At 31.6% G+C, this 27,439-nt stretch overlaps 1 protein-coding gene across 2 annotated transcripts; it reads right to left on the minus strand.

The window, feature by feature from the left end:
• On the minus strand, positions 1-26,805 carry LOC145329268 (serine dehydratase-like). 2 transcript variants are annotated; one of them, XM_080173324.1, is made up of 13 exons: positions 26,734-26,805; positions 26,125-26,212; positions 25,248-25,331; positions 24,475-24,543; positions 23,957-24,034; positions 22,789-22,881; positions 3,791-3,851; positions 3,544-3,595; positions 3,125-3,180; positions 2,700-2,773; positions 2,096-2,172; positions 1,084-1,178; positions 1-134 (listed from the first exon to the last, which is right to left on the minus strand). In XM_080173324.1, exons 1-13 carry the CDS (start codon positions 26,790-26,792, stop codon positions 61-63), a joined length of 960 nt encoding a protein of 319 aa, XP_080029450.1. In that variant the 5' UTR covers positions 26,793-26,805; the 3' UTR covers positions 1-60. The 2 variants fall into 2 exon arrangements, with proteins under 2 accessions (XP_080029450.1, XP_080029451.1); XM_080173325.1 differs by lacking the exons at positions 26,125-26,212; positions 26,734-26,805 and adding an exon at positions 25,875-25,931.
• Between the last annotated feature and the right edge of the window lie 634 nt (positions 26,806-27,439).

Genomic DNA, 27,439 nt, shown 5'->3' on the forward strand with positions numbered 1-27,439 from the left:
ATATTTTTTAATATTTATTTAAACTAATCAAGTAACAATTTATGAAAAAAATAAGTAGAACTATTGAGCTAATTGTTTGTGCCAGTCTTGTAATAAATTGAGGTTGACAATATTTCCACCACAAACTATCACAACTAAATTACAATCAAATCAATTAGAGAAATTAAGATTCTAAAACAGAAGCAGCAAATAGTGCCTAATAAAAAATGACATCATACAATACAAATGTCTAATGATAGGTCATTATATATTTTATCATTGGTCAATTGCAATGTATACTGGCCTATCATTGGTCATTTGTTTTGTATGCCTGATTTTTATTAGACAATATGTCGTTTGGTTGAATGTGGCTTTTAGGGTTGGTTGAATTAAATTTGGAAATTTGTTAGCTGCGGCTGAAGCTTAAAAGGTAGCATACAGAAGCCACTGTGCCGACGATGAGGCTTCTGTAAGCCGTGAGTCCGAGCATAGGTTTTAACACTAAAGACTTATACATGCTATATAATTATTTAGATCTAAGAATCTATCCATCTATCGACCTTAATTTCTTATTGAAAACCTTTTTATAATTAGGGACGCTCCGTGCGTATTTTTTTATGTGATGTAATAATCCAATTGATCTAATTTTTGGAATACTGATTCCTGGGCCAACAAAGTACAATGTTATTAGCGAAGCATCTCTATAATCAAGACCTCAAAATATCAGTATATCCCATAGACGTCCAAGGGGGGGGGGGGTAATGGGGCGATTACCCCCCCCCAAAATGTTTTTCATTTTACCCCTCCGATTTAAAATGTACCCCTACCCAGGGGGTGCCGTAGGCACCCCCAACCATTTAGGATGGGGTATTTACCTCCCCCAAATAATTTTCAGGGGGGGTAATTACCCCCCCCATGCAAATTTTACCCCCGGGGTAAAAATTTTGGGGGGGATAAAAAAATTTGCGGCGCGCTTCGCGCGCCATTTTACCCCCCCCAAAAACGAATTACCCCGAAGTTCTAACAATCTACAAGTGTTTTATATTTGTTTTTCCTTACGTTTCAGAGCTTTGCTTTATGAATGTTGTCCTCCTTGGTTATTACCTATGTCTCCTTGAGGTAAATTGTCTAAATTTTGATTGATAAAGCCAGTATAAACAGCTGATAAAGCAGAACCACAGGCTGGCTCTACTAACACTCTAAAAAAGGAAATACCTAAATATTCCAGGAATAAGATAATGAACAATAAATTTATCTATCAATCCATGTACCTTATATGATTAATACAGTTGTAAAGCATTCTTAACTGTTACTAAATTAAGTCCATCTATCTATTTATGTATATGTCCATCTATATATCTATCTATGTAACTCATATGATCAACAAAGTTGATTACAGCCTGTAAAGGATCCTTAACTAATACTATATTTCAATTCATCTATCTAATCTATCCATCTTTCTATATATCTATCTATGTGTGTACCTCATATGATAAGCAAAGTTGACTACAGCCTGTATAGCATTCTTTAATGCTACTATATTTCAGTTCATATTTCTATTTATCTAAAAATCCATCTATTTATATATCTACCTATCTATTTGCCTCATATGATCAGCAAAGTTGACTACAGCCTGTAAAGCTTACTAAACTGTGACTACATTTCAATCCATCCATCTATCCATCTATCTATCTGTCTATTTATCTATCAATCCATGTACCTCATATTATCAGCAAAGTTAACTACAGATAAAGCATCAATCTATCCATCTATTTATCTATCTATCTATGTACCTCATATGATTAGCAAAGTTGACTACAGCATGTAAAAATCCTTAACTATAACTATATTTCAGTCCATCTATCTATTCATATATCTATCTATCTATCCATTTTTCTATCTATCCATGTACCTCATATGATCAGCAAAGTTGACTATATCATGTAAAGCTATAACTTTAATCAGTCTATCTATCTATTGATATGTCCATCTGTCTATCTATCTATCTATGTACCTTATATGATCAGTAAAATTGACTATAGCATGTAAAGCTATTACTTTATTCAGTCTAACTATCTATTTATATATCTATCTATCCACCTATCTATCCATGTACCTCATATGATCAGCAAAGTTGACTACGGCCTGTAAAGCATCTTTGTCTGTCACTACATGACTAATCACTTTTTCTGGCTAAAAAAATAAAAAAAATTAAGTAAAAAAAGAACCTTCTTTCTTTAAGATAAGGATATGACGTACCCTTAAAAAACTTAAGCTTACTTGTAAATGAAAAAGAACATAATTGGTATTATCCTCTTAGGATTTTTTCCGTTCAATTTTAAACTAAACAATATTGAACTAAAACAAAACTATTACCCTGACCGCGGCACTCTGCCCTGTAACCTGCCTAGCCGCAGCGCTCGGCCACCTAGCCTGCCTATTCGCAGCGTTCGACCCCCTAGCCTGCCCAGCCGCATCATGCTAGGCCTTATAGCCTGCCTAGCCACATGCGCTCGGCCCTCTAGCGTATAACCTAGTCCAACCAAATTATAAAAAGATATCATTACACATTTTTTTCAGAAAAGTAAAATGAAATTTTTTTAGGATTTATTTCTTTTTGTTTAACCTAAGAGGCCTTAGATAATTCTCCAAAAAACGATACTATTCATAATTTCTCAGTATGGCATAGAACCAGATCTAATTGGATATAAATACTTTACCTTTTCCTGGACTTTATTGAAAAGAGTTTGTGACACACTGAGAGCTCCTAGGCTTGTGGCTACACTTGTTATACCTAAAGGAACAAGGGGTCTAAAGGGATAAGAAATTGGCCGATAAATTGATGTACATTGTACATCCCTAATGATGATGCACAAAATTACTCCTCCTGTAATTTAAAATTAGTAGTTAAAACATGGGAAAGAAAACTCCTTAAAAACAGATGGATAATCCCTCTAAAAAGTTATAGTTTATGAAATGTTGATCTACTGGACTTAATATGATCTTATACAATATTATAATATATTATATTATAATATTAAAATAAATATGTACTTGTAAATTTAACGAGTATTTTTCACTTTAAGTTTAAATAAAATTCTTTTGGTTCATTAAAAGTATAACTTCTATATTGACATTATTTTACCTGAAAGAATAACCAGAGTTCCAGCATCCCTGGCAGCTTTCAAACAATTTGCTCCCCTGAAAGTTACAAGCTTGAAAGTTCATATCAATCAAAATTGCAATAGTTGATGCATAAGTCGCCTTCAGCGGTCAAAGCAGTTTTAGTGACTTTATGGCAGCTTTTAAGTTAAAAGTTAGTTAACGACTGGATCATACATGAAAATTAGGATAAAACATTTTATTAAGCTTATAATAATGTTTAATAAACATTCTCAAGAAAGGGTTTGTAATTTTTTTGTTTTTTTACATTTTCAATTAGCATTTATCCCACTAGTCACTATTTACAGAAGATTCAGACAAAATAGAAATTGAATACAAAAATCACCAAACCTATTTAGTCTTAAAGTGTAATAGATTTATCAAACTTGTATTTATACTTACTCAGTTTCCATTGCAATAACTTTTGTTGATTCCCATCCATGCTTTTCAATGCCTAAAGTATCAATACAGTTACAGGTAAAGAAATCTTCAGTTCTCGTCAACTTAACACCAATTCGTCGCTAGGAACCCGACTTAAAAAAAACTTACAAATCAGCTGGATGTATTAACCTGTTCCTATATTTTGCGAATTCATAATTTAAAAAAAAAGATAAATCATAATTGTTAGAAGATAAGTACCTAATCATACCTTGTAATACGCCAATAGCTAAACCTCCACCCCCAACACAGGTTACTATACACCCAGGGTCCTATATTAGAGGTTTGCATTTAGGCATATGTAAAAAATCATATATTTCTATAATACAACTGTTGGTTAATCTCATCTATAATTGTACTATGTCCTTACCAAGTATCCTATTAATCATATGTATCTATCTATCTATACCTGTCCTAACTGTTGGTTTATCTCATCTATAATTGTACTATGTCCTTACCTAGTATCCTATTAATCATATGTATCTATCTATCTATACCTGTCCTAACTGTTGGTTTATCTCATCTATAATTGTACTATGTCCTTACCAAGTATCCTATTAACCATATGTATCTATCTATCTATACCTGTCCTAACTGTTGGTTAATCTCATCTATAATTGTACTATGTCCTTACCTAGTATCCTATTAATCATATGTATCTATCTATCTATACCTGTCCTAACTGTTGGTTTATCTCATCTATAATTGTACTATGTCCTTACCAAGTATCCTATTAACCATATGTATCTATCTATCTATACCTGTCCTAACTGTTGGTTAATCTCATCTATAATTGTACTATGTCCTTACCTAGTATCCTATTAATCATATGTATCTATCTATCTATACCTGTCCTAACTGTTGGTTAATCTCATCTATAATTGTACTATGTCCTTACCTAGTATCCTATTAATCATATGTATCTATCTATCTATACCTGTCCTAACTGTTGGTTAATTTCATCTATAATTGTACTATGTCCTTACCAAGTATCCTATTAATCATATGTATCTATCTATCTATACCTGTCCTAACTGTTGGTTAATCTCATCTATAATTGTACTATGTCCTTACCTAGTATCCTATTAATCATATGTATCTATCTATCTATACCTGTCCTAACTGTTGGTTAATTTCATCTATAATTGTACTATGTCCTTACCAAGTATCCTATTAATCATATGTATCTATCTATCTATACCTGTCCTAACTGTTGGTTAATCTCATCTATAATTGTACTATGTCCTTACCAAGTATCCTATTAATCATATGTATCTATCTATCTATACCTGTCCAAACTGTTGGTTTATCTCATCTATAATTGTACTATGTCCTTACCAAGTATCCTATTAATCATATGTATCTATCTATCTATACCTGTCCTAACTGTTGGTTAATCTCATCTATAATTGTACTATGTCCTTACCTAGTATCCTATTAATCATATGTATCTATCTATCTATCTATACCTGTCCTAACTGTTGGTTTATCTCATCTATAATTGTACTATGTCCTTACCAAGTATCCTATTAATCATATGTATCTATCTATCTATACCTGTCCTAACTGTTGGTTAATTTCATCTATAATTGTACTATGTCCTTACCAAGTATCCTATTAATCATATGTATCTATCTATCTATACCTGTCCTAACTGTTGGTTAATCTCATCTATAATTGTACTATGTCCTTACCTAGTATCCTATTAATCATATGTATCTATCTATCTATACCTGTCCTAACTGTTGGTTTATCTCATCTATAATTGTACTATGTCCTTACCAAGTATCCTATTAATCATATGTATCTATCTATCAATACCTGTCCTAACTGTTGGTTAATCTCATCTATAATTGTACTATGTCCTTACCAAGTATCCTATTAACCATATGTATCTATCTATCTATACCTGTCCTAACTGTTGGTTAATCTCATCTATAATTGTACTATGTCCTTACCTAGTATCCTATTAATCATATGTATCTATCTATCTATACCTGTCCTAACTGTTGGTTTATCTCATCTATAATTGTACTATGTCCTTACCAAGTATCCTATTAACCATATGTATCTATCTATCTATACCTGTCCTAACTGTTGGTTAATTTCATCTATAATTGTACTATGTCCTTACCAAGTATCCTATTAATCATATGTATCTATCTATCTATACCTGTCCTAACTGTTGGTTAATCTCATCTATAATTGTACTATGTCCTTACCTAGTATCCTATTAATCATATGTATCTATCTATCTATACCTGTCCTAACTGTTGGTTTATCTCATCTATAATTGTACTATGTCCTTACCAAGTATCCTATTAATCATATGTATCTATCTATCTATACCTGTCCTAACTGTTGGTTAATCTCATCTATAATTGTACTATGTCCTTACCAAGTATCCTATTAATCATATGTATCTATCTATCTATACCTGTCCTAACTGTTGGTTAATTTCATCTATAATTGTACTATGTCCTTACCAAGTATCCTATTAATCATATGTATCTATCTATCTATACCTGTCCTAACTGTTGGTTAATCTCATCTATAATTGTACTATGTCCTTACCTAGTATCCTATTAATCATATGTATCTATCTATCTATACCTGTCCTAACTGTTGGTTAATTTCATCTATAATTGTACTATGTCCTTACCAAGTATCCTATTAATCATATGTATCTATCTATCTATACCTGTCCAAACTGTTGGTTTATCTCATCTTTAATTGTACTATGTCCTTACCAAGTATCCTATTAATCATATGTATCTATCTATCTATACCTGTCCTAACTGTTGGTTTATCTCATCTATAATTGTACTATGTCCTTACCAAGTATCCTATTAATCATATGTATCTATCTATCTATACCTGTCCTAACTGTTGGTTTATCTCATCTATAATTGTACTATGTCCTTACCTAGTATCCTATTAATCATATGTATCTATCTATCAATACCTGTCCTAACTGTTGGTTAATCTCATCTATAATTGTACTATGTCCTTACCAAGTATCCTATTAATCATATGTATCTATTTATCAATACCTGTCCTAACTGTTGGTTAATTTCATCTATAATTGTACTATGTCCTTACCAAGTATCCTATTAATCATATGTATCTATCTATCTATACCTGTCCTAACTGTTGGTTAATCTCATCTATAATTGTACTATGTCCTTACCAAGTATCCTATTAATCATATGTATCTATCTATCTATACCTGTCCTAACTGTTGGTTAATCTCATCTATAATTGTACTATGTCCTTACCTAGTATCCTATTAATCATATGTATCTATCTATCTATCTATACCTGTCCTAACTGTTGGTTTATCTCATCTATAATTGTACTATGTCCTTACCAAGTATCCTATTAATCATATGTATCTATCTATCTATACCTGTCCTAACTGTTGGTTTATCTCATCTATAATTGTAATATGTCCTTACCAAGTATCCTATTAACCATATGTATCTATCTATCTATACCTGTCCTAACTGTTGGTTAATTTCATCTATAATTGTACTATGTCCTTACCAAGTATCCTATTAACCATATGTATCTATCTATCTATACCTGTCCTAACTGTTGGTTTATCTCATCTATAATTGTACTATGTCCTTACCAAGTATCCTATTAATCATATGTATCTATCTATCTATACCTGTCCTAACTGTTGGTTAATTTCATCTATAATTGTACTATGTCCTTACCAAGTATCCTATTAACCATATGTATCTATCTATCTATACCTGTCCAAACTGTTGGTTTATCTCATCTATAATTGTACTATGTCCTTACCAAGTATCCTATTAATCATATGTATCTATCTATCTATACCTGTCCTAACTGTTGGTTAATCTCATCTATAATTGTACTATGTCCTTACCAAGTATCCTATTAATCATATGTATCTATCTATCTATACCTGTCCTAACTGTTGGTTAATCTCATCTATAATTGTACTATGTCCTTACCAAGTATCCTATTAATCATATGTATCTATCTATCTATACCTGTCCTAACTGTTGGTTAATCTCATCTATAATTGTACTATGTCCTTACCAAGTATCCTATTAATCATATGTATCTATCTATCTATACCTGTCCTAACTGTTGGTTAATCTCATCTATAATTGTACTATGTCCTTACCTAGTATCCTATTAATCATATGTATCTATCTATCTATACCTGTCCTAACTGTTGGTTAATTTCATCTATAATTGTACTATGTCCTTACCAAGTATCCTATTAATCATATGTATCTATCTATCTATACCTGTCCAAACTGTTGGTTTATCTCATCTTTAATTGTACTATGTCCTTACCAAGTATCCTATTAATCATATGTATCTATCTATCTATACCTGTCCTAACTGTTGGTTTATCTCATCTATAATTGTACTATGTCCTTACCAAGTATCCTATTAATCATATGTATCTATCTATCTATACCTGTCCTAACTGTTGGTTTATCTCATCTATAATTGTACTATGTCCTTACCTAGTATCCTATTAATCATATGTATCTATCTATCAATACCTGTCCTAACTGTTGGTTAATCTCATCTATAATTGTACTATGTCCTTACCAAGTATCCTATTAATCATATGTATCTATCTATCTATACCTGTCCTAACTGTTGGTTTATCTCATCTATAATTGTACTATGTCCTTACCAAGAATCCTATTAATCATATGTATCTATCTATCTATACCTGTCCTAACTGTTGGTTAATCTCATCTATAATTGTACTATATCCTTACCAAGTATCCTATTAATCATATGTATCTATCTATCTATACCTGTCCTAACTGTTGGTTAATCTCATCTATAATTGTACTATGTCCTTACCTAGTATCCTATTAATCATATGTATCTATCTATCTATACCTGTCCAAACTGTTGGTTTATCTCATCTATAATTGTACTATGTCCTTACCAAGTATCCTATTAATCATATGTATCTATCTATCTATACCTGTCCTAACTGTTGGTTAATCTCATCTATAATTGTACTATGTCCTTACCTAGTATCCTATTAATCATATGTATCTATCTATCTATACCTGTCCTAACTGTTGGTTAATCTCATCTATAATTGTACTATGTCCTTACCAAGTATCCTATTAATCATATGTATCTATCTATCTATACCTGTCCTAACTGTTGGTTAATCTCATCTATAATTGTACTATGTCCTTACCAAGTATCCTATTAATCATATGTATCTATCTATCTATACCTGTCCTAACTGTTGGTTAATCTCATCTATAATTGTACTATGTCCTTACCTAGTATCCTATTAATCATATGTATCTATCTATCTATACCTGTCCTAACTGTTGGTTAATCTCATCTATAATTGTACTATGTCCTTACCAAGTATCCTATTAATCATATGTATCTATCTATCTATACCTGTCCTAACTGTTGGTTAATCTCATCTATAATTGTACTATGTCCTTACCTAGTATCCTATTAACCATATGTATCTATCTATCTATCTATACCTGTCCTAACTGTTGGTTAATCTCATCTATAATTGTACTATGTCCTTACCAAGTATCCTATTAATCATATATATCTATCTATCAATACCTGTCCTAACTGTTGGTTTATCTCATCTATAATTTTACTATGTCCTTACCAAGTATCCTATTAATCATATGTATCTATCTATCTATACCTGTCCTAACTGTTGGTTAATCTCATCTATAATTGTACTATGTCCTTACCAAGTATCCTATTAACCATATGTATCTATCTATCTATACCTGTCCTAACTGTTGGTTAATCTCATCTATAATTGTACTATGTCCTTACCTAGTATCCTATTAATCATATGTATCTATCTATCTATACCTGTCCTAACTGTTGGTTCATCTCATCTATAATTGTACTATGTCCTTACCTAGTATCCTATTAATCATATGTATCTATCTATCTATACCTGTCCTAACTGTTGGTTTATCTCATCTATAATTGTACTATGTCCTTACCAAGTATCCTATTAATCATATGTATCTATCTATCTATACCTGTCCAAACTGTTGGTTTATCTCATCTTTAATTGTACTATGTCCTTACCAAGTATCCTATTAATCATATGTATCTATCTATCTATACCTGTCCTAACTGTTGGTTTATCTCATCTATAATTGTACTATGTCCTTACCTAGTATCCTATTAATCATATGTATCTATCTATCAATACCTGTCCTAACTGTTGGTTAATCTCATCTATAATTGTACTATGTCCTTACCAAGTATCCTATTAATCATATGTATCTATCTATCTATACCTGTCCTAACTGTTGGTTTATCTCATCTATAATTGTACTATGTCCTTACCAAGTATCCTATTAATCATATGTATCTATCTATCTATACCTGTCCTAACTGTTGGTTAATCTCATCTATAATTGTACTATGTCCTTACCAAGTATCCTATTAATCATATGTATCTATCTATCTATACCTGTCCTAACTGTTGGTTAATCTCATCTATAATTGTACTATGTCCTTACCTAGTATCCTATTAATCATATGTATCTATCTATCTATACCTGTCCTAACTGTTGGTTAATTTCATCTATAATTGTACTATGTCCTTACCAAGTATCCTATTAATCATATGTATCTATCTATCTATACCTGTCCAAACTGTTGGTTTATCTCATCTTTAATTGTACTATGTCCTTACCAAGTATCCTATTAATCATATGTATCTATCTATCTATACCTGTCCTAACTGTTGGTTTATCTCATCTATAATTGTACTATGTCCTTACCAAGTATCCTATTAATCATATGTATCTATCTATCTATACCTGTCCTAACTGTTGGTTTATCTCATCTATAATTGTACTATGTCCTTACCTAGTATCCTATTAATCATATGTATCTATCTATCAATACCTGTCCTAACTGTTGGTTAATCTCATCTATAATTGTACTATGTCCTTACCAAGTATCCTATTAATCATATGTATCTATCTATCTATACCTGTCCTAACTGTTGGTTTATCTCATCTATAATTGTACTATGTCCTTACCAAGTATCCTATTAATCATATGTATCTATCTATCTATACCTGTCCTAACTGTTGGTTAATCTCATCTATAATTGTACTATGTCCTTACCAAGTATCCTATTAATCATATGTATCTATCTATCTATACCTGTCCTAACTGTTGGTTAATCTCATCTATAATTGTACTATGTCGTTACCTAGTATCCTATTAATCATATGTATCTATCTATCTATCTATACCTGTCCTAACTGTTGGTTTATCTCATCTATAATTGTACTATGTCCTTACCAAGTATCCTATTAATCATATGTATCTATCTATCTATACCTGTCCTAACTGTTGGTTTATCTCATCTATAATTGTAATATGTCCTTACCAAGTATCCTATTAACCATATGTATCTATCTATCTATACCTGTCCTAACTGTTGGTTAATTTCATCTATAATTGTACTATGTCCTTACCAAGTATCCTATTAATCATATGTATCTATCTATCTATACCTGTCCTAACTGTTGGTTTATCTCATCTATAATTGTACTATGTCCTTACCAAGTATCCTATTAATCATATGTATCTATCTATCTATACCTGTCCTAACTGTTGGTTAATTTCATCTATAATTGTACTATGTCCTTACCAAGTATCCTATTAACCATATGTATCTATCTATCTATACCTGTCCAAACTGTTGGTTTATCTCATCTATAATTGTACTATGTCCTTACCAAGTATCCTATTAATCATATGTATCTATCTATCTATACCTGTCCTAACTGTTGGTTAATCTCATCTATAATTGTACTATGTCCTTACCAAGTATCCTATTAATCATATGTATCTATCTATCTATACCTGTCCTAACTGTTGGTTAATCTCATCTATAATTTTACTATGTCCTTACCAAGTATCCTATTAATCATATGTATCTATCTATCTATACCTGTCCTAACTGTTGGTTAATCTCATCTATAATTGTACTATGTCCTTACCTAGTATCCTATTAACCATATGTATCTATCTATCTATCTATACCTGTCCTAACTGTTGGTTTATCTCATCTATAATTGTAATATGTCCTTACCAAGTATCCTATTAATCATATGTATCTATCTATCTATACCTGTCCTAACTGTTGGTTAATCTCATCTATAATTGTACTATGTCCTTACCTAGTATCCTATTAATCATATGTATCTATCTATCTATACCTGTCCAAACTGTTGGTTTATCTCATCTATAATTGTACTATGTCCTTACCAAGTATCCTATTAATCATATGTATCTATCTATCTATACCTGTCCTAACTGTTGGTTAATCTCATCTATAATTGTACTATGTCCTTACCTAGTATCCTATTAATCATATGTATCTATCTATCTATACCTGTCCTAACTGTTGGTTAATCTCATCTATAATTGTACTATGTCCTTACCAAGTATCCTATTAATCATATGTATCTATCTATCTATACCTGTCCTAACTGTTGGTTAATCTCATCTATAATTGTACTATGTCCTTACCTAGTATCCTATTAATCATATGTATCTATCTATCTATACCTGTCCTAACTGTTGGTTAATCTCATCTATAATTGTACTATGTCCTTACCAAGTATCCTATTAATCATATGTATCTATCTATCTATACCTGTCCTAACTGTTGGTTAATCTCATCTATAATTGTACTATGTCCTTACCTAGTATCCTATTAACCATATGTATCTATCTATCTATCTATACCTGTCCTAACTGTTGGTTAATCTCATCTATAATTGTACTATGTCCTTACCAAGTATCCTATTAATCATATATATCTATCTATCAATACCTGTCCTAACTGTTGGTTTATCTCATCTATAATTGTACTATGTCCTTACCTAGTATCCTATTAATCATATGTATCTATCTATCTATACCTGTCCTAACTGTTGGTTTATCTCATCTATAATTGTACTATGTCCTTACCAAGTATCCTATTAATCATATGTATCTATCTATCTATACCTGTCCTAACTGTTGGTTAATCTCATCTATAATTGTACTATGTCCTTACCAAGTATCCTATTAATCATATGTATCTATCTATCTATACCTGTCCTAACTGTTGGTTAATTTCATCTATAATTGTACTATGTCCTTACCAAGTATCCTATTAATCATATGTATCTATCTATCTATACCTGTCCTAACTGTTGGTTAATCTCATCTATAATTGTACTATGTCCTTACCTAGTATCCTATTAATCATATGTATCTATCTATCTATACCTGTCCTAACTGTTGGTTTATATCATCTATAATTGTACTATGTCCTTACCTAGTATCCTATTAATCATATGTATCTATCTATCTATACCTGTCCAAACTGTTGGTTTATCTCATCTATAATTGTACTATGTCCTTACCAAGTATCCTATTAATCATATGTATCTATCTATCTATACCTGTCCTAACTGTTGGTTAATCTCATCTATAATTGTACTATGTCCTTACCTAGTATCCTATTAATCATATGTATCTATCTATCTATACCTGTCCTAACTGTTGGTTAATCTCATCTATAATTGTACTATGTCCTTACCAAGTATCCTATTAATCATATGTATCTATCTATCTATACCTGTCCTAACTGTTGGTTAATCTCATCTATAATTGTACTATGTCCTTACCTAGTATCCTATTAATCATATGTATCTATCTATCAATACCTGTCCTAACTGTTGGTTAATCTCATCTATAATTGTACTATGTCCTTACCAAGTATCCTATTAATCATATGTATCTATCTATCTATACCTGTCCTAACTGTTGGTTTATCTCATCTATAATTGTACTATGTCCTTACCAAGTATCCTATTAATCATATGTATCTATCTATCTATACCTGTCCTAACTGTTGGTTAATCTCATCTATAATTGTACTATGTCCTTACCAAGTATCCTATTAATCATATGTATCTATCTATCTATACCTGTCCTAACTGTTGGTTAATCTCATCTATAATTGTACTATGTCCTTACCTAGTATCCTATTAATCATATGTATCTATCTATCTATACCTGTCCTAACTGTTGGTTAATTTCATCTATAATTGTACTATGTCCTTACCAAGTATCCTATTAATCATATGTATCTATCTATCTATACCTGTCCAAACTGTTGGTTTATCTCATCTTTAATTGTACTATGTCCTTACCAAGTATCCTATTAATCATATGTATCTATCTATCTATACCTGTCCTAACTGTTGGTTTATCTCATCTATAATTGTACTATGTCCTTACCTAGTATCCTATTAATCATATGTATCTATCTATCAATACCTGTCCTAACTGTTGGTTAATCTCATCTATAATTGTACTATGTCCTTACCAAGTATCCTATTAACCATATGTATCTATCTATCTATCTATACCTGTCCTAACTGTTGGTTAATCTCATCTATAATTGTACTATGTCCTTACCAAGTATCCTATTAATCATATGTATCTATCTATCTATACCTGTCCTAACTGTTGGTTAATCTCATCTATAATTGTACTATGTCCTTACCTAGTATCCTATTAATCATATGTATCTATCTATCTATCTATACCTGTCCTAACTGTTGGTTTATCTCATCTATAATTGTACTATGTCCTTACCAAGTATCCTATTAATCATATGTATCTATCTATCTATACCTGTCCTAACTGTTGGTTTATCTCATCTATAATTGTAATATGTCCTTACCAAGTATCCTATTAACCATATGTATCTATCTATCTATACCTGTCCTAACTGTTGGTTAATTTCATCTATAATTGTACTATGTCCTTACCAAGTATCCTATTAACCATATGTATCTATCTATCTATACCTGTCCTAACTGTTGGTTTATCTCATCTATAATTGTACTATGTCCTTACCAAGTATCCTATTAATCATATGTATCTATCTATCTATACCTGTCCTAACTGTTGGTTAATTTCATCTATAATTGTACTATGTCCTTACCAAGTATCCTATTAACCATATGTATCTATCTATCTATACCTGTCCAAACTGTTGGTTTATCTCATCTATAATTGTACTATGTCCTTACCAAGTATCCTATTAATCATATGTATCTATCTATCTATACCTGTCCTAACTGTTGGTTAATCTCATCTATAATTGTACTATGTCCTTACCAAGTATCCTATTAATCATATGTATCTATCTATCTATACCTGTCCTAACTGTTGGTTAATCTCATCTATAATTGTACTATGTCCTTACCAAGTATCCTATTAATCATATGTATCTATCTATCTATACCTGTCCTAACTGTTGGTTAATCTCATCTATAATTGTACTATGTCCTTACCTAGTATCCTATTAACCATATGTATCTATCTATCTATCTATACCTGTCCTAACTGTTGGTTTATCTCATCTATAATTGTAATATGTCCTTACCAAGTATCCTATTAATCATATGTATCTATCTATCTATACCTGTCCTAACTGTTGGTTAATCTCATCTATAATTGTACTATGTCCTTACCTAGTATCCTATTAATCATATGTATCTATCTATCTATACCTGTCCAAACTGTTGGTTTATCTCATCTATAATTGTACTATGTCCTTACCAAGTATCCTATTAATCATATGTATCTATCTATCTATACCTGTCCTAACTGTTGGTTAATCTCATCTATAATTGTACTATGTCCTTACCTAGTATCCTATTAATCATATGTATCTATCTATCTATACCTGTCCTAACTGTTGGTTAATCTCATCTATAATTGTACTATGTCCTTACCAAGTATCCTATTAATCATATGTATCTATCTATCTATACCTGTCCTAACTGTTGGTTAATCTCATCTATAATTGTACTATGTCCTTACCAAGTATCCTATTAATCATATGTATCTATCTATCTATACCTGTCCTAACTGTTGGTTAATCTCATCTATAATTGTACTATGTCCTTACCTAGTATCCTATTAATCATATGTATCTATCTATCTATACCTGTCCTAACTGTTGGTTAATCTCATCTATAATTGTACTATGTCCTTACCAAGTATCCTATTAATCATATGTATCTATCTATCTATACCTGTCCTAACTGTTGGTTAATCTCATCTATAATTGTACTATGTCCTTACCTAGTATCCTATTAACCATATGTATCTATCTATCTATCTATACCTGTCCTAACTGTTGGTTAATCTCATCTATAATTGTACTATGTCCTTACCAAGTATCCTATTAATCATATATATCTATCTATCAATACCTGTCCTAACTGTTGGTTTATCTCATCTATAATTTTACTATGTCCTTACCAAGTATCCTATTAATCATATGTATCTATCTATCTATACCTGTCCTAACTGTTGGTTAATCTCATCTATAATTGTACTATGTCCTTACCAAGTATCCTATTAACCATATGTATCTATCTATCTATACCTGTCCTAACTGTTGGTTAATCTCATCTATAATTGTACTATGTCCTTACCTAGTATCCTATTAATCATATGTATCTATCTATCTATACCTGTCCTAACTGTTGGTTCATCTCATCTATAATTGTACTATGTCCTTACCTAGTATCCTATTAATCATATGTATCTATCTATCTATACCTGTCCTAACTGTTGGTTTATCTCATCTATAATTGTACTATGTCCTTACCAAGTATCCTATTAATCATATGTATCTATCTATCTATACCTGTCCAAACTGTTGGTTTATCTCATCTTTAATTGTACTATGTCCTTACCAAGTATCCTATTAATCATATGTATCTATCTATCTATACCTGTCCTAACTGTTGGTTTATCTCATCTATAATTGTACTATGTCCTTACCTAGTATCCTATTAATCATATGTATCTATCTATCAATACCTGTCCTAACTGTTGGTTAATCTCATCTATAATTGTACTATGTCCTTACCAAGTATCCTATTAATCATATGTATCTATCTATCTATACCTGTCCTAACTGTTGGTTTATCTCATCTATAATTGTACTATGTCCTTACCAAGTATCCTATTAATCATATGTATCTATCTATCTATACCTGTCCTAACTGTTGGTTAATCTCATCTATAATTGTACTATGTCCTTACCAAGTATCCTATTAATCATATGTATCTATCTATCTATACCTGTCCTAACTGTTGGTTAATCTCATCTATAATTGTACTATGTCCTTACCTAGTATCCTATTAATCATATGTATCTATCTATCTATACCTGTCCTAACTGTTGGTTAATTTCATCTATAATTGTACTATGTCCTTACCAAGTATCCTATTAATCATATGTATCTATCTATCTATACCTGTCCAAACTGTTGGTTTATCTCATCTTTAATTGTACTATGTCCTTACCAAGTATCCTATTAATCATATGTATCTATCTATCTATACCTGTCCTAACTGTTGGTTTATCTCATCTATAATTGTACTATGTCCTTACCAAGTATCCTATTAATCATATGTATCTATCTATCTATACCTGTCCTAACTGTTGGTTTATCTCATCTATAATTGTACTATGTCCTTACCTAGTATCCTATTAATCATATGTATCTATCTATCAATACCTGTCCTAACTGTTGGTTAATCTCATCTATAATTGTACTATGTCCTTACCAAGTATCCTATTAATCATATGTATCTATCTATCTATACCTGTCCTAACTGTTGGTTTATCTCATCTATAATTGTACTATGTCCTTACCAAGTATCCTATTAATCATATGTATCTATCTATCTATACCTGTCCTAACTGTTGGTTAATCTCATCTATAATTGTACTATGTCCTTACCAAGTATCCTATTAATCATATGTATCTATCTATCTATACCTGTCCTAACTGTTGGTTAATCTCATCTATAATTGTACTATGTCCTTACCTAGTATCCTATTAATCATATGTATCTATCTATCTATCTATACCTGTCCTAACTGTTGGTTTATCTCATCTATAATTGTACTATGTCCTTACCAAGTATCCTATTAATCATATGTATCTATCTATCTATACCTGTCCTAACTGTTGGTTTATCTCATCTATAATTGTAATATGTCCTTACCAAGTATCCTATTAACCATATGTATCTATCTATCTATACCTGTCCTAACTGTTGGTTAATTTCATCTATAATTGTACTATGTCCTTACCAAGTATCCTATTAACCATATGTATCTATCTATCTATACCTGTCCTAACTGTTGGTTTATCTCATCTATAATTGTACTATGTCCTTACCAAGTATCCTATTAATCATATGTATCTATCTATCTATACCTGTCCTAACTGTTGGTTAATTTCATCTATAATTGTACTATGTCCTTACCAAGTATCCTATTAACCATATGTATCTATCTATCTATACCTGTCCAAACTGTTGGTTTATCTCATCTATAATTGTACTATGTCCTTACCAAGTATCCTATTAATCATATGTATCGATCTATCTATACCTGTCCTAACTGTTGGTTAATCTCATCTATAATTGTACTATGTCCTTACCAAGTATCCTATTAATCATATGTATCTATCTATCTATACCTGTCCTAACTGTTGGTTAATCTCATCTATAATTGTACTATGTCCTTACCAAGTATCCTATTAATCATATGTATCTATCTATCTATACCTGTCCTAACTGTTGGTTAATCTCATCTATAATTGTACTATGTCCTTACCTAGTATCCTATTAACCATATGTATCTATCTATCTATCTATACCTGTCCTAACTGTTGGTTTATCTCATCTATAATTGTAATATGTCCTTACCAAGTATCCTATTAATCATATGTATCTATCTATCTATACCTGTCCTAACTGTTGGTTAATCTCATCTATAATTGTACTATGTCCTTACCTAGTATCCTATTAATCATATGTATCTATCTATCTATACCTGTCCAAACTGTTGGTTTATCTCATCTATAATTGTACTATGTCCTTACCAAGTATCCTATTAATCATATGTATCTATCTATCTATACCTGTCCTAACTGTTGGTTAATCTCATCTATAATTGTACTATGTCCTTACCTAGTATCCTATTAATCATATGTATCTATCTATCTATACCTGTCCTAACTGTTGGTTAATCTCATCTATAATTGTACTATGTCCTTACCAAGTATCCTATTAATCATATGTATCTATCTATCTATACCTGTCCTAACTGTTGGTTAATCTCATCTATAATTGTACTATGTCCTTACCAAGTATCCTATTAATCATATGTATCTATCTATCTATACCTGTCCTAACTGTTGGTTAATCTCATCTATAATTGTACAATGTCCTTACCAAGTATCCTATTAATCATATGTATCTATCTATCTATACCTGTCCTAACTGTTGGTTAATCTCATCTATAATTGTACTATGTCCTTACCTAGTATCCTATTAACCATATGTATCTATCTATCTATCTATACCTGTCCTAACTGTTGGTTAATCTCATCTATAATTGTACTATGTCCTTACCAAGTATCCTATTAATCATATATATCTATCTATCAATACCTGTCCTAACTGTTGGTTTATCTCATCTATAATTTTACTATGTCCTTACCAAGTATCCTATTAATCATATGTATCTATCTATCTATACCTGTCCTAACTGTTGGTTAATCTCATCTATAATTGTACTATGTCCTTACCAAGTATCCTATTAACCATATGTATCTATCTATCTATACCTGTCCTAACTGTTGGTTAATCTCATCTATAATTGTACTATGTCCTTACCTAGTATCCTATTAATCATATGTATCTATCTATCTATACCTGTCCTAACTGTTGGTTCATCTCATCTATAATTGTACTATGTCCTTACCTAGTATCCTATTAATCATATGTATCTATCTATCTATACCTGTCCTAACTGTTGGTTTATCTCATCTATAATTGTACTATGTCCTTACCAAGTATCCTATTAATCATATGTATCTATCTATCTATACCTGTCCAAACTGTTGGTTTATCTCATCTTTAATTGTACTATGTCCTTACCAAGTATCCTATTAATCATATGTATCTATCTATCTATACCTGTCCTAACTGTTGGTTTATCTCATCTATAATTGTACTATGTCCTTACCTAGTATCCTATTAATCATATGTATCTATCTATCAATACCTGTCCTAACTGTTGGTTAATCTCATCTATAATTGTACTATGTCCTTACCAAGTATCCTATTAATCATATGTATCTATCTATCTATACCTGTCCTAACTGTTGGTTTATCTCATCTAAAATTGTACTATGTCCTTACCAAGTATCCTATTAATCATATGTATCTATCTATCTATACCTGTCCTAACTGTTGGTTAATCTCATCTATAATTGTACTATGTCCTTACCAAGTATCCTATTAATCATATGTATCTATCTATCTATACCTGTCCTAACTGTTGGTTAATCTCATCTATAATTGTACTATGTCCTTACCTAGTATCCTATTAATCATATGTATCTATCTATCTATACCTGTCCTAACTGTTGGTTAATTTCATCTATAATTGTACTATGTCCTTACCAAGTATCCTATTAATCATATGTATCTATCTATCTATACCTGTCCAAACTGTTGGTTTATCTCATCTTTAATTGTACTATGTCCTTACCAAGTATCCTATTAATCATATGTATCTATCTATCTATACCTGTCCTAACTGTTGGTTTATCTCATCTATAATTGTACTATGTCCTTACCAAGTATCCTATTAATCATATGTATCTATCTATCTATACCTGTCCTAACTGTTGGTTTATCTCATCTATAATTGTACTATGTCCTTACCTAGTATCCTATTAATCATATGTATCTATCTATCAATACCTGTCCTAACTGTTGGTTAATCTCATCTATAATTGTACTATGTCCTTACCAAGTATCCTATTAATCATATGTATCTATCTATCTATACCTGTCCTAACTGTTGGTTTATCTCATCTATAATTGTACTATGTCCTTACCAAGTATCCTATTAATCATATGTATCTATCTATCTATACCTGTCCTAACTGTTGGTTAATCTCATCTATAATTGTACTATGTCCTTACCAAGTATCCTATTAATCATATGTATCTATCTATCTATACCTGTCCTAACTGTTGGTTAATCTCATCTATAATTGTACTATGTCCTTACCTAGTATCCTATTAATCATATGTATCTATTTATCTATCTATACCTGTCCTAACTGTTGGTTTATCTCATCTATAATTGTACTATGTCCTTACCAAGTATCCTATTAATCATATGTATCTATCTATCTATACCTGTCCTAACTGTTGGTTTATCTCATCTATAATTGTAATATGTCCTTACCAAGTATCCTATTAACCATATGTATCTATCTATCTATACCTGTCCTAACTGTTGGTTAATTTCATCTATAATTGTACTATGTCCTTACCAAGTATCCTATTAACCATATGTATCTATCTATCTATACCTGTCCTAACTGTTGGTTTATCTCATCTATAATTGTACTATGTCCTTACCAAGTATCCTATTAATCATATGTATCTATCTATCTATACCTGTCCTAACTGTTGGTTAATTTCATCTATAATTGTACTATGTCCTTACCAAGTATCCTATTAACCATATGTATCTATCTATCTATACCTGTCCAAACTGTTGGTTTATCTCATCTATAATTGTACTATGTCCTTACCAAGTATCCTATTAATCATATGTATCTATCTATCTATACCTGTCCTAACTGTTGGTTAATCTCATCTATAATTGTACTATGTCCTTACCAAGTATCCTATTAATCATATGTATCTATCTATCTATACCTGTCCTAACTGTTGGTTAATCTCATCTATAATTGTACTATGTCCTTACCAAGTATCCTATTAATCATATGTATCTATCTATCTATACCTGTCCTAACTGTTGGTTAATCTCATCTATAATTGTACTATGTCCTTACCAAGTATCCTATTAACCATATGTATCTATCTATCTATACCTGTCCTAACTGTTGGTTAATCTCATCTATAATTGTACTATGTCCTTACCAAGTATCCTATTAATCATATGTATCTATCTATCTATACCTGTCCTAACTGTTGGTTAATTTCATCTATAATTGTACTATGTCCTTACCAAGTATCCTATTAATCATATGTATCTATCTATCTATACCTGTCCTAACTGTTGGTTAATTTCATCTATAATTTTACTATGTCCTTACCAAGTATCCTATTAACCATATGTATCTATCTATCTATACCTGTCCTAACTGTTGGTTAATCTCATCTATAATTGTACTATGTCCTTACCTAGTATCCTATTAATCATATGTATCTATCTATCTATACCTGTCCTAACTGTTGGTTAATCTCATCTATAATTGTACTATGTCCTTACCTAGTATCCTATTAATCATATGTATCTATCTATCTATACCTGTCCTAACTGTTGGTTTATCTCATCTATAATTGTACTATGTCCTTACCAAGTATCCTATTAATCATATGTATCTATCTATCTATACCTGTCCTAACTGTTGGTTAATCTCATCTATAATTGTACTATGTCCTTACCAAGTATCCTATTAATCATATGTATCTATCTATCTATACCTGTCCTAACTGTTGGTTAATCTCATCTATAATTGTACTATGTCCTTACCAAGTATCCTATTAATCATATGTATCTATCTATCTATACCTGTCCTAACTGTTGGTTAATTTCATCTATAATTGTACTATGTCCTTACCAAGTATCCTATTAATCATATGTATCTATCTATCTATACCTGTCCTAACTGTTGGTTAATTTCATCTATAATTGTACTATGTCCTTACCAAGTATCCTATTAACCATATGTATCTATCTATCTATACCTGTCCTAACTGTTGGTTAATCTCATCTATAATTGTACTATGTCCTTACCTAGTATCCTATTAATCATATGTATCTATCTATCTATACCTGTCCTAACTGTTGGTTAATCTCATCTATAATTGTACTATGTCCTTACCTAGTATCCTATTAATCATATGTATCTATCTATCTATACCTGTCCTAACTGTTGGTTTATCTCATCTATAATTGTACTATGTCCTTACCAAGTATCCTATTAATCATATGTATCTATCTATCTATACCTGTCCTAACTGTTGGTTAATCTCATCTATAATTGTAATATGTCCTGCCCAGGTATCTTCTTGATCATAAGGATGTACCATAAATGTTCCTTCCTTATCAAGAAAACAATAATATTAGTCATGAAAAGGAAGCTTAACTAAAACGTAAGATTTGGCCGTTTATTAATCAACTGATTTCATCCTATTATTTTAAGTGAGGTAGTTTTGTTTTTAGATTTCGATAACTACTGAACCGATAGGTTTTCAATAAGTTTTGGGATAGTTTCAGGCTATTTTATTTCCCCTAAATAACCATTCGAATACAGAGTTCCTAAGTAGTAGAAACGCAGCTGCTAGTTATAGATAAAATGTAACAAGGGCTCGGCAGCATTGTGTTTGAACTAAGGAGGGTTTAACTGAGTGTTGCATATGCTGAATGATCAGGAATCTAAAGGGATAAGACAATGGCCGTAAATTTATATACATCCCCAGTTATGATACACAAAATTACCTCTTCTGTAGATTGAAAATATTGGTTGAAACGTTGAAAACTCAACTTAATGAAAATTAACAAAAGTCCTCAAAGTTGTTAAGTAAACCAACAAAAAACATTATTTAAAAACTTTTGGGACGAGTGCAATAAACAACCCATTTTCCCCACTTTGTGCTGAGAGTTAGTGATGTGCGTATAAGGGTGTCCCATAGTGTAGTGCACTACGCTGTGGTTGGGAGGAACCGAGTTCAAGTCCCCACATAGACTTTGCACTTGGTTGACAAATGCTGTCGCAATTTGTCAGATTATGATCACGCAACCTTACCTAAGATGCCCTAGGGTTGTAGGGTGGGAGATTTGTAGGAAGTTAGGATTCTACAAACAAAGCAGCTCTAACTATGCTTTCCCTCATCCATGCTCCTCGTATGAGAGTGCCATTAATTAGGGTGGCTTAATATGGAACACCTGCCAAAACTCTAGGCCAGGGTGATGTAATAATTGAGTAGCTTCCACGAGAATTGCGGGTCAGCTTGTAAAGTGACATAGAATACAATCAGCTGTGCGCGAAGCTTACCAATCTAAGATTGGCCAAAGGATTCTCACTTCCAGTCTCCAAGTGCATCTGAGTCCTAACTTTAGAGAATCATGGCTACAACAACAACAACAACAACAGCTTGTGCATATACTTATTTAAACCTGTTCTAAAGCAGCTTTGGCATGTTCATTTGCTTCATTCCAATTCTCACCAATAACAATTACTTCTGCACCATAGTCCTAGGATAATTAGTCAGATGCTAGAATACTAGAGAGTTTTATGGATTACCTCGTCAATTACATCATACTGGCGGAGATGCTGACCATGACATTCAAACGCCATGGTCCAACAACCCAGGATAACCAAGGGGACCAAATGTCTCCTTTTCTGTCCAAACACCCGGGGTATTTGGTCAAGTAACACCCATCAGCCAACCAACCCTTTGATTGCACGACCTTTGTCTGAGAAGTCCTAACTGTGCATGGTAAAGAGTTGCGCCTGTTTTAGGCCAATGCATTCCCCCTACTCTAACTATTAATGTTCCTTTCTCCCAGGTTTAAACTACTGCATAATATTGTATTATTTTTATATTTTTATATCTAAGTCCATGCAATCAAAGGGTTGCTTAATTGTCTGTACACAAAAATAAGAACATGTCCTTAAGTACCTAAAAGTTTACCTTTAACTTTTCAATCATAAATGCTTTTGTGCTCTTGGGTATATAGATTGTAACAGGCATTCCCATTTGCTAAAAAATATATAGAATGATTAATATTTGTCTTTACGTAATTATGTCCGTCTGTCTACACTATTGTTTGTCTATCCATCTATCTGCCTGTATGTCTATCTTATAACTCTCTTGTTACATCTATCTTTCCATTTATCTATCTATCTATCTTTCAATTATTTATCTATATATCTATCTGCACATGTACCTATCTATATATGTATCTATCTATTTATCTATCTGCCCGTATATCTATCTATTTATCTATCCAACTATCTATTAATCTAATTTTCTATTTACCCATATATTTCTCTATCTATCTACCCATATTTTCACCTATTTATTTCTCTATTTATCTAGCTATCTATCATTCAATCAATCTAATTATTTATCTGTCCATATATTTATCTATTTATTTCAGTATGACTATTTATCTCTTTATTTATCCATTATCTATCTGCCTATCAATATATCTATTTATCTTTCTGTCTGTTTAACTATATATTTATCTATCTGTCCATCTGTATATTTATCTCTCTATCATTAGGGCTACTGCAAGTGCCATCCATCAATTTCGGTATGTCTGTTTATCTATATATTTACCTATCTATCCATTTATCTATCTGCTTATCAATATATCTATTTATATAGCCATACCCGCATTCCCTCCGCTACTTCCGATACGCTATCTATCTATCTGCCTATCAATCTATCTATCTATTAACCTGCGCGGCTACCGCCATAGCCATACCCGCATTCCCTCCGCTACTTCCGATAAACTTCGTCACCCCCAATTTTGCTTTAGCTTCCTAAAAAAAGTCAGGGTGTTTGTTTGTGTATCTGTATCATCAGTGATTTGTTTTTGAAGAATGTTTTTAACTTATATAAGGGGGTAGCACTCCCTTCCTAAGATTTTTTTTAGTTTTGATATATTTGTGTTCGGGGTAAAAAACACTCCACATTTAAACAACCTAAAACCACAACTAATCAAAGTTAAGGAACTATCTATCCTGCTGTTTGCGAGATCTTCTTTGACATGTATAGTTTAGGATAGTCAGTATATGGTGATTCCCAACAAAATTAGGTTTTCACTTTTTAAATATAATATTCTATAATAAAAATTTTAACAATTTCTTTCTGTCTAAATATAATTGAAAATCAATTATAATTGAATTATAAGAGAAAAAATCTTCAAATTAAAAAAAATATTAAGAAAAAAATGAGGGGAAAAAATGTAAAACATTAATACAAATAAATCCTACAATGAACACATACATACGTACAATAATGTTAACGAAAATCTTTCTAGAGTTCCTTGTAAAAATTAAGAATTGTTTTAATAATCACGAAACCTGCATAGTTCTGCCGATGCCACGGATTTTGGTTTTAATAATGAAGAAACCTGCATAGTTCTGCCGATGCCACGGATTTTGGTTTTAATAAAGTAGAAACCTGCATAGTTCTGCCGATGCCACGGATTTTGGTTTTAATAATGTAGAAACCTGCATAGTTCTGCCGATGCCACGGATTTTAGTTTTAATAATCACAAAACCTGCATAGTTCTACTGATACCACGGATTTTGGTTTTAACAATCATGAAACCTGCATAGTTCTGCCGATGCCACGGATTTTGAAGCTTCCCCCTGGCTGCATGTTTTCCATTTTTAACCATACCCGCCTCCCTGCTAACCTAAATATATTAGTTCGTTTTTCAAAAGGCGATAGGTTCGAATCTTGGCCCAACACTGCGGCATAACTAAAAAAGACGTTAAAAATGGTTCCTACTGCTTCTATGCAACATTAAAAGGAATAGAAAGGAATGCCTTTGCCAAAAACAGGCGCAACTCATTGCCATGCACAGTTAGAACTTCTCAAACAAAGATCATGCAATCAAATGTTTGGTTGTCTGTTGGATGTTACTTAACCTATTATCCCATTACCATTGGGCGTTAAAGTATATGTTGCATCCCATTACAAGCGGATGATGCTAGGTATAAGGTATAACCTAAAATTGAAATAAATCTTAAATAATATTATATTTGGGGGGCAATTGGAGAGGTCGTCAACTTTACCATATGTTGCCCCCCCCCCCCCAAAAAAAAACGACAGCTGAAAACCACGTATAGGTTTCGTGATTTTTTCGAATACATTCCGTTATTGGTATAAGCTGGGATCATAAGCTTATCATTCTTTTAAAAAATATAATTATACCTCGACAGTTCTTTGCTTTCCAAAAGTGGAGTGAAAATGTGTAAATCTTCATTGTTCATTTTTATCTAACAAGGATGACAACATCCATAAAAGCGAAGCACTGAAACGGTAGGACAAACGGACATTAATACTTGTATAGTGTCTGAACTGAATAATCAGAATATAAAAGTATAAGATTTGAAGCAAAATTGTAAGTAAATTTGTTGAAAAACTGCTTGATACAGGATAATGTTTATGGACATACTTACATCTTTAGGGCTTGAATATAGAGCTGCTTTGCTTAAAATATTGTTCTTTGTTGTCCCAGGAATCAATATACCAAATATCAGATCAAACGGATAATTAGATCATATAAAAATTTGTTGTTAAAAAAGTAGAAAAATCAACATGTTTAAAATGGACGTACGGACTTTCTGGTAATGATTATAGAGTTGCTACGCTTTCTAAATCGTACCTAACTATTACAGGAATTACCATGCAAAATTTGAAATCGATAGGACAATTCTAACATGCCTAAATTAACGAAAAAAGCTATTTAAAAAAGTAAAAAAATCAACATGTTTAAAATGGACGTACGGACATTTTGGTAATGATTATAGAGTTGCTACGCTTTCTAAATCGTACCTAACTGTTACAGAAATCACCATGCAAAGTTTGAAATCGATAGGACAATTCTAACATGCTTAAATTAACGAATAAAAGCTAA

The sequence above is a fragment of the Acartia tonsa genome, chromosome 10, assembly GCF_053477335.1.
Source record: "Acartia tonsa isolate MP-2025a chromosome 10, ASM5347733v1, whole genome shotgun sequence".
In the NCBI taxonomy this organism is placed as follows: Eukaryota; Metazoa; Arthropoda; class Copepoda; order Calanoida; family Acartiidae; genus Acartia; species Acartia tonsa.

Coding starts and splice junctions, on each gene's coding strand:
- LOC145329268 (XM_080173324.1), bottom strand. CDS start 26,792: ATGAACAATGAAGATTTACACATTTTCACTCCACTTTTGGAAAGCAAA. Junction 24,035..24,474: donor TTATGATTGAAAAGTTAAAG/GTAAACTTTTAG, acceptor TAATTATCCTAG/GACTATGGTGCAGAAGTAAT. Junction 135..1,083: donor TTTACCTCAAGGAGACATAG/GTAATAACCAAG, acceptor ATTGTAATTTAG/TTGTGATAGTTTGTGGTGGA.